Source organism: Crocuta crocuta, unplaced genomic scaffold (assembly GCF_008692635.1).
Source record: "Crocuta crocuta isolate KB4526 unplaced genomic scaffold, BGI_CrCroc_1.0 scaffold162, whole genome shotgun sequence".
Taxonomy (NCBI): Eukaryota; Metazoa; Chordata; class Mammalia; order Carnivora; family Hyaenidae; genus Crocuta; species Crocuta crocuta.
In genome coordinates, this window is record NW_027529433.1 from 2,657,490 (window position 1) to 2,674,913 (window position 17,424).

At 37.6% G+C, this 17,424-nt stretch overlaps 1 protein-coding gene across 1 annotated transcript in view; it reads right to left on the reverse strand.

Moving 5' to 3' along the window:
* The window catches only part of MSH3 (mutS homolog 3), a 175,632-nt gene that overhangs the window by 157,696 nt on the left and 512 nt on the right, over positions 1-17,424 (reverse strand). Inside the window, exons 2-4 of the mRNA XM_077759869.1 lie at positions 15,441-15,584; positions 3,887-4,107; positions 429-644 (exon numbers count right to left, since the gene is read on the reverse strand). Of these exons, the coding sequence (XP_077615995.1) occupies positions 429-644; positions 3,887-4,107; positions 15,441-15,584 (581 nt within the window). The remainder of the gene's footprint in view (positions 1-428; positions 645-3,886; positions 4,108-15,440; positions 15,585-17,424) is intronic.

Below are 17,424 nucleotides of genomic sequence, written 5' to 3' on the forward strand. Positions count from 1 at the left end.
AAGACTAAATCTAGCACTCAACCTGGAGAGCAGGGGAGAGAACGGCATTTTCTTTCACCCCTTTACCTATACAATGCCAACTACATATCTGTTTGTGTCCTCAGAAAACATGAGAAGACATGTGTCTCCATCAAGAAACATAAATACTCATATGATTATGGTTCATTTACTAACTGATTCATCCAATCACCATGCAATGGATGAAAGGAACTGGGTGAGCACCATGGAGAACAGACATGACATTCCCAAAGGGGTCCCTCACCTCCTCCGGTAAAAAGCATAGCATTCACCAAGTTTGCTTGTGTTTAGTTATAGTTTTTACTTTAAATGACAGCATTTTTCAAGGTCAGAAATGGAAACCAAAAAATTACAAAACAGTTAAGGCTGGATAAGGAAAACATGAAACCGTTTTTGCAAAAATAACTTACCTCTGCATCTTCCCCAAAGAATCTATACTTATATCCACATTCCACACACAAAATTGCATCTTTCTGCTGCTGCTTCAATTCGATGTACTGTAATTCTAAAGGTGTGTAGATGCTTTTGGTCCGTTTGTTAGATGGTTTAGAATCAGAAGTTGTCTGTAAATTGTCATTACCCTTTCGTGAAGATCCAGAAGGACTGAGATCAAAAAGTGTCTTGTCCTGGCAATCAAAACAATTTTTACAGTTTAGAAAGTATTAACCATGGTAACGGTATTCAGAAAGAGAGAGAATGCAAATTTGGCACAAACCTAACAGTTTATCTACATGAAAGTTTGTAGAAGGTACATAGTATATTCAGGTAAACATTTTTACAAGTTTGACATTTTTTCACAGTAAAAGACTTTTAAAAAATGAGCCAAACTAAACTATTATATAATTAAGGGAATTTTAAAAGCCTAAATATTTTAAAGTTTTATAAGCCTCTTTTTAAATTTTATTTCATTAAGTCTACTATAAGTAACATTCTTTTCTTTATTGATTCTCAAAGGCATAAGGCACAAAAATGAGCAGGCATGAATATATGTCTTTCAACAGGAGGTAAAACCACTTTCAATAGGCATATACTATCAGCTATAGCTGCACTTAATGCTTCAAATTTCCAATCACAGTCTGAAAGTATATTCCATAAGAAGCACGAATTTTTGGTAAAGAAATATGACAGAGAGCTTTTGGAAAATACAAAGCACAAAATCACATTTCAACATCAGTATTCCTGCTATCCCTACTACCTTAATTTTTTTGGTAAAGAGACATGACAGAGAGCTTTTGGAAAATATAAAGCACAAAGCCACATTTCAACATTAATATTCCTGCCATCCTTACCTTCGTGTGTGAAAACCATAATTAATTCCAGTTTAGAGCTTAAGGCAAATTTCTTCTTATGAGACTTATTTATACAAAAGGTAAAATGAGACAAATTTGTTGGATAAAACTGCCTTCTAACTAACTGTCACCGAGTCACTGCCATCATCTAAAAATATATCAGCTACACTTGGAATTAAAAATATGGCCTAGGGGCGCCTGGGTGGCTCGGTTGGTTAAGCATCTAAATCTTGATTTCAACTCAGGTCATGATCTCACGGTGAGTGAGTTCAAGCCCCTCGTCAGGTTCTACACTGTCAGCAAAAGACTGCTTGGGATTCTCTCTCTCTGCCCTTCCCACACGTTCTCCTTAAATAAATAAACTTAAAAAATTTTTTTTTCCCATATGTATATATATATATACACACACACACATAGAAAGTGATCAGCAAGGGAAGAGAAAAAAGAAATTATGTCCTATATGACCCCATCAAGGTGACTCTGGTCAAAGAAAAAGGTCCAGGAACATGTACTTTACAGTTAACAATGTTTAAAAAATTCATTTAACTGAAAGAGTAGGTAGAGATGTAATTCATCTGAGTGGTGTAGCCAAGCAAATGTCCAAAGACCCAGCAATGAGATGGAGAGGTATGGTGAAGTGTGGGAAGGTGTGGGAACAGAAAAGTGGGTCAATGTATCAGATGAGTGATGTCATTTGCTTTTAATTTTGATGGATTTTTCTATTTCGTTTCCATACATTTTACGTAAAATCCAGAAATACTACACATTGTAAAACTTAATATTTTAAGAAAATATATCTCCTAGGGAAAAAAAAAATATTTATACTTTATGCATATATGGAATGAAAGTAGGCATACAGAAAAAAACTACTATCCATATAGTTTACCAAACAGTCTATCAGAATACTTGAGTATTAAGCAAATTTTTTTTCATCATTTGGGTGGAAAATACTTCTCAGATATACTATACTCTTTTTTATGTTCTCAGAGGCAGCATTCTGAACTCAATTTAACTCTGTCTTGATAATTCAGGATGATCGGGAATAAATGGGAATTTTAAAACCTATCAAGACTTACGGGGTTGTTGACTCTCACACTAATGGTCGTATACCCTGGGCATTTAACTTCAGTCGGTAGCTTTTTACCATTCATGTGTGTCCTTCCATGACAAACAGTCAGCTATCTCCTGTAATGACGTCCATGTACTACTTCTAGGTGTCCCTTCTAACTGGTGACTTCCAATGTGCTGCGAATCAGGAACACCAAGCTGGTCATTTTATGTATAATTAGTAAACAACCTCTCAGGAAGCCCTAGGTAAATTCTCCAGTTAATAAAGTGAGCCTTAATAGACAAATCTTTTGATATCTACACTTTATGACCACTACACTCAGGTGAACTGCTTCTAAGTATTAAAAGAGAGTAAAAATTTAAAAACAAAAACAAAAAACACTTTTTTTTCCCCCCTGATAACCTAAGTCAATGGATCTCTGCTTGGTTGAAGGAGGAGCTCATGAATCTGGACTTCATGGGAAGAAGTGTAAACTTCTTAATATTATATACAAAATCGTGTTGGTGTGAGTATTTTTCTGAGTAAACAATCCAGAGCTTTCAATTCATAACTTTTCAAACTTACATAGCTTTTCATTTAAATGACTCAAGAAAAGAAGAGGAACTATTTCTCTAATTCAATGGCTCTCAACCATGGCTACACATTAAAATGAAAGCTTTAAACAATATGCAAATTCAGTTCTTAGTGAAAAAACTATGATTCTGAAGAAAGCTCTTTTTTATCAGTAGTTTTTCAAGTTCTCCAGGTGATTCTAATTTAGCTGGGCTGAGAAACACTATTCTGAATTGGAGATATTAATGATGGAGCAAAGTTAATTCCTAATCTGGCAATGATGAAAAACAATGTATCATATGACATTGGCAGTAAAGACCCATACATATTTGGTTTGCGTTTGAATTTATATCACCACACTTTCAACTAAAAACCTCAAAACCAATATATGTTGCCTGTGGTTGTCTACGCTAATCATGGTAACTCTAAAGACTATAAAACACTGTGCTAGTATTTATTATCAAGAATCTCTCCAAGTCAATGGTTCCTAATCCAGGCTGTACATCAGAATCACTTGGGAGGCTTTTGTTTTACTCCATTTTAAACAAACCAATTCATCCCTATTTAATATGTAGTAAATCAGAATCTCCAGGGACTGAAAAAATAACTCAACTAAAATGCAAAAGCTACCTCAGCTAATTCAGATGATTACCTAAGTTTGGGAATCACTGCCTTGTGTGAACTCACAGAACCTAACGGCACCTCAGAACCTACTGGGGCACCTGGGTGGCTCAGTCATTTAAGCATCTGACTCTTGGTTTTGGCTTGGGTCATGTTCTCAGGATTCGTGAGTTGGAGCCCCACATCAGGTTCTACACCGAGAGTGCAGGCCCTGCTTGGGAATCTCTCACTCAAGATAAATAACTAAACTTAAAAAAAAAAGAAAAAAGAAAGAAATTAAAAAAAAAAAAGAACCTATTGATCTGAATACTTGGACATTCATCTATATAACACATACCTTTTGACTAATTTGAGTTTTGGAATCTTCAGAAGAAACTGCATTCTTTGCACGGAGACGACTGATATCGTCAAAATCAGTACATTTGGGCAGAACTGCAAATCTCTCCTGAAGAGGCTTTGTCTGGACTCTATTTTGAGGAAGAGCAGAATCGCAGCAGAATTCTTTCAATTTTTCCAGAGACTTTAAAATCATCTTGGTCCTCAGACATTTCTTTGGCTCTTAGTTAGCAAATCAGAAGAAAATATAACAATAGTATTTTGTTCTCATATGACAATTCATAACCAGTAAAGGATTTTTACAGAGAAACCTTCTCATTAAGGCAATAAATCTAACTATAATGTGATAGGAAATTTAAAAAAATTTTAGATTCAGGGTAAAGACAGTATGCTGAAACATACATGTAATTTCCCTTGGCCCTGAAATTCCATTACAACTACTGTATGGTTTTGCCTTCTTTTTTTTTTTAAACATATGAGCAGATAAGGACAAACAGAAAAAGAGGTGGCAAGAGCAAATAAAATATCTGAAGCTAGAAGGAAAAATGAATGAACAATAACCAATTTAGCACACCTGAAAGCTAAGTCCAAAATCAGTAGTGAAGAAACTAAGAACGAGTATCATTTATAACATGAAAAGCTTAAAAGGCTTAGGAGTCAGGGCAGCAGAATATGTAATAAAGGGAGGTTCGAAAATAAAAAGGACTGATTCAAAGAAAGTTGATCCCTAAACCCATACCCTACTCCAAGCTCAGGGACAGCTGTGCTTCCTCTCCTAAGCACAGGACTGGAAATTTCTCTGGAAAAGGTAAAACAGGCACAGCCAAGATCGAGTACTATGCCTAAGCTAGAGGAATAATCCCTAAGCTAGGGTTTACTGCAAGCTGAGAAACCCAACCTCTTCCTCATCAATTCTCAGAACACAGGCAGCCAGAGCTCCCCACTCCAGGCCAAGAGGAGGGAAACTACGGAAACTGATCACCTTGATGAGAAAGACCTAGAGATATCACGCCAGGGGATTCAGCAACGAAGGTAGATCACCAATCTTTCCCAACACACCTGCTATCCCACCTGCACAGCTTTGCTCATGCTATTCTTTCTCCCTGGAATGCCCTTGACCCCAATTTCTACATGTCAAAATCATACTTGTTCTTCAAGATCCCTCTCAAAACTACTTCTCTCATGAAACCCTCTGCTAACTCCTCTAGCCTAAAATCATCTTTTGTCTGTGCCCCTATAACAAGATGACATTTCTCCATACCATTTATCATAGTCTGCCAATTGGCAGTTACTCATAGCCAACCAACCCATAAATGAAGGAAAACTGTCATTTACTGTCTATTATCTACCATATGCCGTAATACATATTTCCTAGTACTAAATAAATGAAAAAGGGACTGTATTTATTATCTCTTACCTTTCCTATTAAAGCAAAAACACTCTGACAGCAAACCTGTGTTTTGTCCATGAGAGTTTAAAACATTTCTTCAATTTATATTTAATTATATGTATATATATTATATTTAAAGCTCCCTTCAGATGTATATTTTGCCCTTCAGATGTATATTTTGCCTTGTCTCTGCTAATGTTGTAACTAGGATAACACAGGTTTGAATCTTTCAAATTACTCTCTCCTTTTCAAAACCTACATATGAATCAAGAGGAGCCAAGATGGCAGAGCAACATGAAGTTTGTTTTGCATCTCTCATCCATGAAATGCAGCTAGATCAACAGCAAATCATCCTGCACACCTAGACAACTGATTTGAGGATTACCACAACAATCTGCCCAACTTGAACCACAGAACTCAGCAGGTATGCAGTGTGGAGAGGTGAACTGGGGGANACAAGGGAATGAACCAGAAGGGAGAAGGGAGAAAGGAGAGGGTTTAAATACCATTAAGACTCTATAAACAGGGGTAGCACAGAGTCTGAAACTCCACAGCTCGATACCTGGTGGAGTTCTAGTGCAAAGGGTGAATCCCCCAAGAACAAACAGCAAGGTCTGGGGGGTCCTTGGGCCACACAGAGAGAGGCAGTTCCCCTGCTGGGAGGACATTTTGTAAAGGCTGTGCAGCCTCCCCACAGGCAAAAGTCCCATCAGACTCTGGAGAACAGCCACATTCGCTAGTGTTGGAACGAGGAAGTTAAGGGTAAAGGCTGGCACCAGATGTGTGTTGTGACTTACCATAATCCCTGAAACAATGCTGCTACACAACTGCGTGAACTTTTTCTAAGGCAGACTGGCAACCGCCAGTCTCTGGGCATTGGCAGTAGTCAGTCTCTGGAACATTTCTGGGGGCAAGCCGGCACCCAGCCATTGCTCAGCGAGACCCTCCCCCAGATGGTCTGAGTAGGTCAAAGCTGCAGGGCCTTCAGAAATGAGGGATTTGAAAACTCGCAAAGGAGGTACCACCTGGCAGGATGATAGCTTGGTCACTGATAGTGTAGAAGTGGGGAGTGGATGGAAGCTGGAGACAAAGAAGAGGTGCTTGATTGCCAGTGGGCAAGAGCACAGAGTTCTGATACTAGACTGGGTAGCTGGGTGATGCCATTTTCATCCCTTGTGCACAAGCTCATACACACCTAGAAGCACCACCACAATACACCTAAGTAAACTACACAGCGCCATCTAGTGGAGAATGGAGCTGTTACACCAAGCCCCATCCAACTAGGCCAACTGCACTCTAGAGGAACACGATAAGTCTCTATGCCTGCATACTTTACGGATTATAAAGTTTGACTTCTAGGGGAAACTGGATGTAATTTCCATCATATTTCCTTATGTTTGCAGGTCCATCTGTTCAATTTTTTGTATGTTTCTTTTCTGATTGTTAAATACATAAAGAGGAAAAAAGTACTTTTATTTTACATTTTTATAAAAAAGATTTTTTTTCACTATATTTATTACTTTTTTGTAAATTTTTTAAGTCTATTCTACTTTCATTTCATTATATTTTACCATATTCATTCTTTTAAATCTTCAAACGTTTTCCTTTTTTTCCCCTCTTTTTCTTTTCTTTTCCTTCTTTTTTCATATTCCATGAAGTTTCTTTCAACAACCAGATCAAAACAGACCTATCATCTAGTTCTCTTTATTTGATTTTTTCGTGTTGTTTTTAATTTTTAATTTTTAATTTTTTTATTTTATTAATTCTGTTTCTTCCTCCAAAATGACAAAACGAAGGAACTAACCACAAAATAAGGAACAGGAAGAAATGACAGCCAGGGATTTAATCAACACAGATACAACAAGCAAGATGTCTGAATGAGAATTTAGAATCATGATAATAAGAATACCAGCTGGGGTTGAAAAAAAGCATAGAATTCCTTTCTGCAGAGATAAAAGAAGTAAAATATATTCAGAATGGAATTAAAAATGGTATAACTGAGATGCAATCTTGAATGGATGCCACAGCGGTAAGGATGGATGAAGCAGAGCAGCAGAGCAGCAATACAGAGGACAAACTTAATATGGAGAATAATGAGGGGCACATGGGTGGCTCAGTCGGTTGGGCGCCGACTTCGGCTCAGGTCATGATCTCACAGGTAGTAGGTTCGAGCCTCATGTTGGGCTCTGTGCTGACAGCTAGCTCAGACAGAGCCTGGAGCCTGTTTCCGATTCTGTATCTCCCTCTGTCTCTGACCTTCTCCTGCTTATGCTGTCTCTCTCCCTCTCTCAGAAATAAATAAAACATTTTTTAAAAAAAGATGGAGAATAATGAAGTGGAAAAACAGAGGGAAACTAAGGCAAAAGAGCACAATATAAGAATCAGAGAACTCAGTGACTCACTAAAAAGGAGTCACTTCAGAATCATAGGTGTCCCAGAAAATGAAGAAAGAGAAAAAGAGATAGAAGGTTTATGTGAACAAATCATAGAGAAAAACTTTCCTAACCTGGGGAAAGACAGAGATATCCAAATCCAGGAAGCACAGAGAACTCTCATTAGATTCAACAAAAACCAACCATCAACAAGGCATATCATAGTCAAATTCACAAAATACTCGGCAAGGAAAGAATCATGAAAGCAGCAAGGGGAAAAAAGTCCTTAACCTATAAGAGAAGACAGATCAGGTTTGCAGCAATCCTATCCACAGAGACTTGACAGGCCAGAAAGGAGTAGCAGGATATATTCAATGTGCTGAACTGAAAATATGCAGCCAAGAATTCTTTATCCAGCAAGGCTGTCATTCAAAACAGAAGGAGTTAATAAGTTTCCAGACAGACAAAAAACTAAAGGAGTCTGTGACCCCTAAACCAGCCCTATGAGAAATTTTAGGGGGGACTCTTTGTGGGGAGAAAATATGAAAAAAAAAAAAAAAAGAAAAGAAAAGAAAACAATAAAGACCAAAAGCAACTAAGAAAAGAAAGGACCAGAGAACACCACGAGAAACTCCAAGTCTACAGGCAATATAATGGCAACAAATTCATATCTTTCAGTACTGACTCTAAATGTCAACGGACTAAACACTCCAATCAAAAGACACAGGGTAACAGAATGAATAAAAAAACAAGGTCCATCTATAAGCTGTTTACAAGAGACCCATTTTAGACCTAAAGACACCTTCAGATTGAAAGTAAGGGGATGGAGGACCATCTATCATGCTAATGGTCAACAAAGGAAGCTGAAATAGCCATACTTGTATCAGACAATCTAGATTTTAAAACAAACTGTAACAAAAGATGAAGAAGGGCATTATATTAGAATTAAGGGGTTTATCCACCAAGAAGATCTAACAAGTGTAAACATTTATGCTGCAAACGTGGAAACACCCAAATATATAAATCAATTAATCACAAACACAAAGAAGCTCACGGATAATACCATAATTGTAGGGGACTTCAACACCCAACTTACATCAATGGACAGATCATTTACACATAAAATCAACAAGGAAACAATGACTTTGAATGACACACTAGACCAGATGGACTTAACAGATTTTTTTAGAACATTTCATCCTAAAGAAAAGGAATTAAACATTCTTCTCAGGTGCACATGGAACATTCTCCATAATAATTAGCATACTGTGAAACAAATCAGCTCAACACATACAAAGAGATTGAGATCATACTGTGCATATTTTCAGACCACAACACTATGAAACTCAAAATCAATCACAAGAAAAAATTTGGAAAGACAATAAATACCTGGAGACTAAAGCACATCCTACTAAAGAATGAATGGGCTAACCAAGAAGTTAAAGAGGAAATTAAAAAGCACATGGAAGCCAATGAAAATGATAACACCACAGCCCAAAACCTCTGGGACACAGCAAAGGCAGTCATAAGAAGGAAGTATATAGAAATCCAGGCCTTCCTAGGAAGGAAGAAAGGTCTCAGATACACAACCTAACCATACACCTTAAAGAGATGGAAAAACATCAGCAAATAAAACCAAAACCAGCAGAAGACAGTAAATAATAAAGATTAGAGCAGAAATCAGTGTTATTGAAACCAAACCAAAACAAAACAAAACAAAAAACAGTAGAAGAGATCAATGAAACCAGAAGCTGGTTCTTTGAATTAACAAAACTGATAACCCCCTAGCCAGTTTGATCAAAAGGAAAAAGGAAAGGACCCAAATAAATAGAATCAAGAATGAAAGAGATCACAACCAACACTGCAGAAATACAAACAATAATAAGAGAATATTGGGAGCAATAAATTGGGCAATCTGAAAGAAATGGACAAATCCCTACAAACATTTAAGCTACCAAAACTGAAACAAGAAAAAACAGGGAATCTGAACAGACCCATAACCATAACCAGTAAAGAAATCAAATTAGTAATCAAAAATTTCCAAAAAACAAAAGTCCAGGGTGAGATGGCTTTCCAAAGGAATTCTACCAAATATTTAAAGAAGAGTTAACACCTATTTTTCGAAGCTGTTCCAAAAAATTGAAATGGAAGGAAAACTTCCAAACTCATTCTATGAAACCAGCATTACTTTGATTCCAAAACGAGACAAAAGACCCCACTGAAAGGGAGAACTACCAATTTCCCTGATGAACATGGTTGCAAAAATCCTCAACAAGATACGAGGCAACTGGATCCAACAATACATTAAAAGAATTACTCACCACAATCAAGTGGGATTTATACCTGAGATGCAGGGCTGGTTCAATATATGCAAAACAATCAGTGTGATTCATCATATCAATAAAAGAAAGGACAAGAATCACATGATTCTCTCAATACATGCAGAGAAAGCATTTGACAAAATACAGCATTCTTTCTTGATAAAAACCCTCAAGAAAGTAAGGATAGAAGGATGATACCTCAAGATCATAAAAGCCATAAAGGAAAGACCCACTGCTAATATCATTCTCAATGGGGAAAAACTGACAGCTTCCCCCTAAGGTCAGAATAGAGATGTCCACGCTTGCCACTGTTATTCAACGTAGTATTGGAAGTCCTAGCCCCAGCAATCAGACAACACAAAGGAATAAAAGGCATCCAAATCAGCAAGGAGGAAGTCAAACTTTCACTCTGTGCAGATGACGCGATACTCTTTATGGAAAACCCAAAAGATTCTACCAAAAAACTGCTAGAACTGATCCATAAATTCAACAAAGTCACATGATATAAAATCAATGCACAGAAATCAGCTGCATTCTTATACACCAATAATTAAGCAACAGAAAGAAATCAAGGAATTGATCCCACTTACAACTGCACCAAAATCCATAAAATATCTAGGAATAAATCTAACCAAAGAAGTGAAAAATCTTTACACTGAAAACTATAGAAATTTTATGACAGAAATTGAAAAAGACACAAAAAATTGGAAAAATATTCCATGCCCCTGGATTGGAAGAAAAATATTGTTGGGCGCCTCAGTGGCTCAGTTGGTTGAGCGTCTGACTTCGGCTCAGTTCATGATCTCATGGTTCGTGAGTTCAAGCCCCTCATCAGGCTCTGTGCTGACAGCTCAGAGCCTGGAACCTGTCTTCGGATTCTGTGTCTCCCTCTTTCTCTGACCCTCCCCTGCTCACACTGTCTCTCTCTCTCTCTCTCAAAAATAAATAAAACATTAAAAAATTTAAAAAACATATTGTTAAAATGTTGATACAACCCAAAGCAACCTAAATATTCAATGTAATTCCTATCAAAATAGCACCAGCATTCTTCAGAGTGAGAACAAACAACTCTAAAATTTGTACGGAACCAGAAATGACCCCAAATAGCCAAAGCAAACTTGAAATAGAAAACCAAAGCTGGAGGCATCACAATCCTGGATGTTAAGCTGTATTACAAAACTATAATCATCAAGACAGTATGGTACTGGCAAAAACACAGACACTCAGATCAATGAAACAGAATAAGAACCCAGAAATGGACCCACAAATGCATGGCCAACTAATCTTTGACAAAGCAGCAAAGAATATCCAATAGAATAAAGACAATCTCTTCAGCAACTGGTGCTGGGAAAACGGGACAGCGACATGCAGTAAAATGAACCTAGATCACTTTCTTATACCATACACAAAAATAAATTCAAAATAGATGAAAGGCCTAAACATAAGACAGGAAGCCATCAAAATTCTAGAGGAGAAAACGGGCAAAAATCTCTCTGACCTCGGCCACAGCAACTTCTTACTCAACAGGTCTCTGCAGGCAAGGGAAACAAAAGCAAAAATGAACCATTGGGGCCTCATCAAGATACAAAGCTTCTGCAGTGAACGAAACAGTCAAAAAAACTAAAAGGTAACCAACGGAATGGGAGAAGATACTGGCAGATGACATATTAAATAAAGGGCTAGTATTCAAAATCTATAAAGAAGTTATCAAACTCGCCACCCAAAAAAAAAACAATCCAGTGAATGGGCAAAAAACATGAACAAACACTTTTCCAAAGAAGACACCCAGATGACTAACAGACATGAAAACATGCTCAACATCACACATCATCAAGGAAATATATGTCAAAATCACAATGAGATACCATCTGACACCTGCCAGAATGGCTAAAATTAACTCAGGCAACAACAGATGTTGAGGAAGATATGGAGAAAGAGGATCTCTTCTGCACTGCTGGTGAGAATACAATCTGGTGCAGCCACTCTGGAAAACAGTATGGAGGTTCCTCAAAAAATTAAAAATAGAACTATGTAGGACCTAGCAATAGCACTACTAGGTATTTATCCAAAGGATACAGGTATGCTGTTTCAAAGGGGCACAAGCACCCTAATGTTTATAGCAGTGCTATCGACAATAGCCAAAGTATGGAAAGAGCCCAAACGTCCACCAACAGATGAATGGATAAAGTAGATGCATATATATGTATACACACAATGGAGTATTACTTGGCAGTAAAAAAGAACGAAATCTTGCCATTTGCAACTACATGGATGGAACTAGAGGATATTGTGCTAAGCAAAATTAGTCAGAGAAAGACAAATATCATGACTTCATTCATATGAGGAATTTAAGATACAAAACAGATGAACATAAGTGAAGGAAAGCAAAAATAATATAAAAACAAGGAGGTGGACAAAACATAAGAGACCCCTAACTACAGAGAACACACTGAGGGTTGCTGGAGGGGTTGTGGGTGGGGAGACGGGCTAAATGGGTAAGGGGCATTAAGGAAAACACTTGTTGGGTTGAACACTGTGTGTTATACACAGGAGATGAATCACTGGAATCTGCTCTTGAAACCATTATTGCATTACATCTAACTCAGATGTAAATAAATAAGTAAATAGAAAAATAAAAGGTATACATGAATCAGTCTATACTATAAATGTATATATTATATAAGAACTTCCCTTTTATAGATATAATGTAACTTTCTCGGGATGGGGGTGGGTTACAAGCCTTTGGATTGTATTCATACAAGTCTGTATTTATTTACAGAGCATTAAGATTACAGATATTTGTATTTATCAAAATGCGTCTGAGATAGAGTTCTATATTACATTTATCTGTAATTCATATAAGAATATTAATAGTATCAAAATTCAAGTATGAATTTTGAGCCATGTAGGAGATTTTATTTATCAAAGATGGCCGAACATATGTATCCCCTTCCATTTGCTCTTCCTATAATGTGATGCTGATGTTCCTGGGCTGGGAGACAGGATCTATGTTCTCTCTCAGTGAACTAAGACAGGCCTTTGTAACTAACTAACACAGTAAGGCAGATGTGACACTATGTAACTTCTGAACCTAGATCTCAAAATCAGTACAGCTTCTGTCTGACTCTCCAAGAGTTCATCCTTGGAGACTCAAGCTATGAGAAAACTCAAACTAGCTTACAGAGAAAGATCAATGGTGTGTTAGATGTGGCAAATTGATATTGGCTTACTTACTAGAGGCAACTGTTAAACCTTTAAGAAGTTTGTGAATCAGTTACCAAACACAGCCATTATTACAAACTGGGTTATATAAACCAAACAATTAAATAAGTTCTATTAAAAACAAAGATGATAAATACTCAAACCTCATCATTTTCTAGAATTGTTACTATATTTTACTATTACCCATGTTCTAAAGGTTATTAATGGCTGTTGTCTCCATGTGGTGGAAATGCTATACAGTAATGTGCTACTGCTACCAGACACTCCTTCCCAACTCTAGAAATCAAACCTTAAAAATAGAACTACTCTAAATCTTCTTCTTTAAAATTTGAAAACAATTCTTAAAAAGATCAAACAGATCCATGAAGAATTTAACTGCTTGCAAGAACAACGTCCAACATTCTTTAAAGAAACACACAGCCTAACATGTAATTAACACAGAACTCAAAGTATCTATGATCCAAACAATTACTATCACTAGGTATGAACAAAGGGTATAATAGTCAAGAGTTACAGACCCAAAAATGACAGACATGACAGAATTACCATACAGAAACATGAAAACACCTATTACAAATATATTCCACATAATCAAAAAGGTAAAGAAAAAAACATAAAGAACGAAATGGAAGGGTTTTTTTTTTAATTTGTTTTTTGTTTGTTTTTTGGGGGTTTCCTTGGTAACAGCTTTACTGAGATATAATTCACATGGAGAAACAAGAAATTTTTTAAAAGAAGTAGAACTTCTAAGGATGAAAAATGTACAATATCTAAAATGAACATTTCACTGAATGAGATTTATGGCAAATTAGGCCACAGAAGATTACTGAATTTGGAAACATCGCAGGAGAACTGATCTAAAATGAAGCACCAGGTGTAAAAAGACAGGAGAACACATGGAAGAGCTTGACTTGTAGATGTTCCTTTCCCTTTTTTCCTGAGCGCCATTTTTAACAAGTAGCAAAGTCTTATTTCAAAACATCCTAAGTCGACTGCCTTACTGACAACAGAAAACGGTATTATTATCAGATTTATCTTTCTCTTTAAGCATACCTCCCCATTTCTGTAGGTATTTCATACTAAGGCTTTCATGCTGACCCCAAATCCAAATTTTACCTTCTGAGGAAGGATAGATACCTCAATGCCTGACCCCTCTAAATTGTGACTTCTTTTTTCTTTTGGCTTTCCTTTGATCTCATTCTCTACCTCATTTTGAAGGATAATGGAGGAAGAAGCATTTTATGTCATCCCTTACAACTTCTCCAAGGCCAAAAACTAAAGAAATACTTCTCAGCCATCTATAAATCCAACACCACCCCCAGATGTCCACGAGCTCAAGAATGGTGGTTTTATCCAAAGATGTTCAGCATACAGAAAGAACACTACCATGCTAAAAAACCACAGAGTAGATTTACATGTTCTGACACTGCAAACTGTTTAGAAGTTCTCTGTTAAGTGGAAAATACAGTTGCAAATCAATACATACATTACAATACAATTTATAAAATACAGTTGACCCTTAAACAACATGGTTTGAACGACATAGCTACACTTACCTGGGGATTTTTTTTTTTTCATTAAATAACAGTATGCTACTGTGAATGTATTTTCTCTTATGATTTTCTTGATAACATTTTGTTTCCTCTAGCTTACTTTGGTCTAAAAATACAGCATATAATATATATAACACACAAAATATGCGTTATCAGAAGGCCTCACTGAAACATAGGGACTATGGGGTGCTTTCATTGACTACCTTCTCCATTTCTGTATTGTTTGAAATTTTTATAACATGAATGTTTTACTTTTAAAAGCAGGACAGAGACACCTGGGTAGCTCAGTCGATTAAGCATCCAACTCTTGATTTCAGCTTAGGTCATGATCTCATGGTCATGGGATCAAGTCCCACATCAGGCTCTAAGCTAGGCATGCCTCTACCTGGCAATCTCTCTCTCTCTCTCAAAATAAATAAAGATTTTTAAAAAATCAGGACAAAAATCAGGTAGGAGAAATAAAAGAGAAAATGAAGAGAACTATAGCGAATTGCAGAACTCCAGCTCTACCTCCACTCCCCCAACCTCCTACTCACACCACCACACATGGAGGGGCCAAACTATTCAAGCACAATGGAGATCTTTTTCTACAAAGGAAAAAATGGCACAACCCTCCAATAACCTCCTCTGCTCTTTGGAAAATACAGTATCAGTGCTATGACTCCTGAGAATGAAGACTTCTCACCCCAAGACTCACCAGCATCCCCAGACATTACTGAATCACTTCTTCCTTCCTTTTCTTGGACTTTCTTTGCTTTCTTTTGTACAGGCTCATCACTTTCCAGTGGTCTCTTTTTACTTCTGCCAATTCCCACAACCTGTATTGGCAAATGATGTGTTATGTCTAATCTCAAAACTTGATGTATACAAAATAATTTAAACCTTACTTCTGAATGACAAGGTCTTTCCCTTCCACTCTTCACAGAATCATATACTTTCGACTCTGGAAAGAACTGTGGGTGAACTGTCTTCACCGTCATGAAAGACAATGTAAAGACTGGCACGTCATAAGCCTCAGCACCTCAAGGCCTGCTACAGTCAATTAGAACCAAGAATGATATCTTTATGTACTCAGTCATTGTTCACCTAACACAGATTGCAAACTCTTGATCATCCTACTTACTTATGTTAAATAAAATAGCTTTAAAAAATATCCATTTAGGAAAGGTGAAATTAAGTAGATAATAAAAGAACATTATCATTTTGAAACGTGAATTCTAATGTACCTCTTTCATATTCAAACTTGGCTTATGTTCACCACCAAAGAAACCATAAGGTTGTGAACTATTTGCTGGCAGGGAACCTTATAAAAAATTAAGATCTTCACTGAATAACCTCTAAAGGTTTGGTGTAAAATAAAGTCTTGGTGTATTCATGAAAATGTAGACTATCATCAAAAATCAAAGACGGAAGGGGAGCAATCACTTTACGGAAGAAATATAAATGAAAGGAAGAAGACTCTGAAGAAGCTGTCACCCCATCTGTTTTAAAACTTGGAGGGTGCAGGCACCTGGGTGGCTCAGAAGGCGCATTGGAAAGGCTCAGGTTATGATCTCACAGGTTTGTGAGTTTGATGAGCCCTGCCTCTAGTTGCACTGGCAATGCAGTGCCTGGTTGGGATTCTGTGTCTCCCTCTCTCTCTGCCCATTTGCCCGATTATTCTCACTCTCTCTCAAAACAAAAGAAAAGAAATTTGGAAGGTGGCTAAAAGCCAGTCTGCAATCCCTTTCCTTATCCTCAGCTCAAAAATACAATACCAGGGGAGCCCCAGTGAGGGGCTCACCTTAGGTTTTCTCTTGGTGGCAGTTAACCTGGTAGAAACAAAACAAACTTACTTATTTATTCAGTTGAGGGGTGGCAAGCAACAGGAAGGAACCAATGACTAACCATTCACATCTGTACCACCTTAAGGAACTTAACCCATATTGTGTCTCAGACTTTACAATCTTGGCTACAAGGAGTAGTCACTAAGGAACTGCACTATATGACTGCTTTGACCCTAGTCGCTTAAAATATTAGCACCACTATTGCAGCCTTAAGAACTAGAGATCTAGGGGCGCCTGGGTGGCTTAGTTGGTTAAGCGTCCGACTTTCGCTTAGGTCATGATCTCGCGGTTCGTGGGTTCGAGCCCCGCGTCGGGCTCTGTGCTGACTGCCAGCTCAGAGCCTGGAGCCTGTTTCAGAGTCTGTGACTCCCCCTCTCTCTGACCCTCCCCTGCTCACGCTGTCTCTCTCACTCTCTCTCCTAGAAATAAATAAAACATTAAAAAAAAAAAACTAGAGATTTAGCGGCAATTTTCTTCCACTTAACCAAGTATATATAAACAAAGTAAATAAAGCGCCTCTTCAACTTCCAATCCATTAAAAAAAAAAGAGGCAGAATGGAGGTTAAAAGATGTATCCTTTGTCCACAGGCCTCTACCCCCATCAGAATGGAAGTCAGGAGCCCTTTGTTCGTGTCTCAGGTCTGCCATCAAGAACCTGTGTGATCTTGGCCTCAAGTCTATTACTCCCAAGTGGAAAGCACAGTCTTTGAACTAAATCTTGAACAGAAAGGCCGGCCTGGCTTTTCCCGCCTTCTCCTTTTTGAGCGCCCCCCTCTCTCAGCGGACCTGCCCAGCTCGTCGATTCTCGCGTACATTCGTCACCTCCTCCTGCTCCACCCACAAGCACCGTCCCCG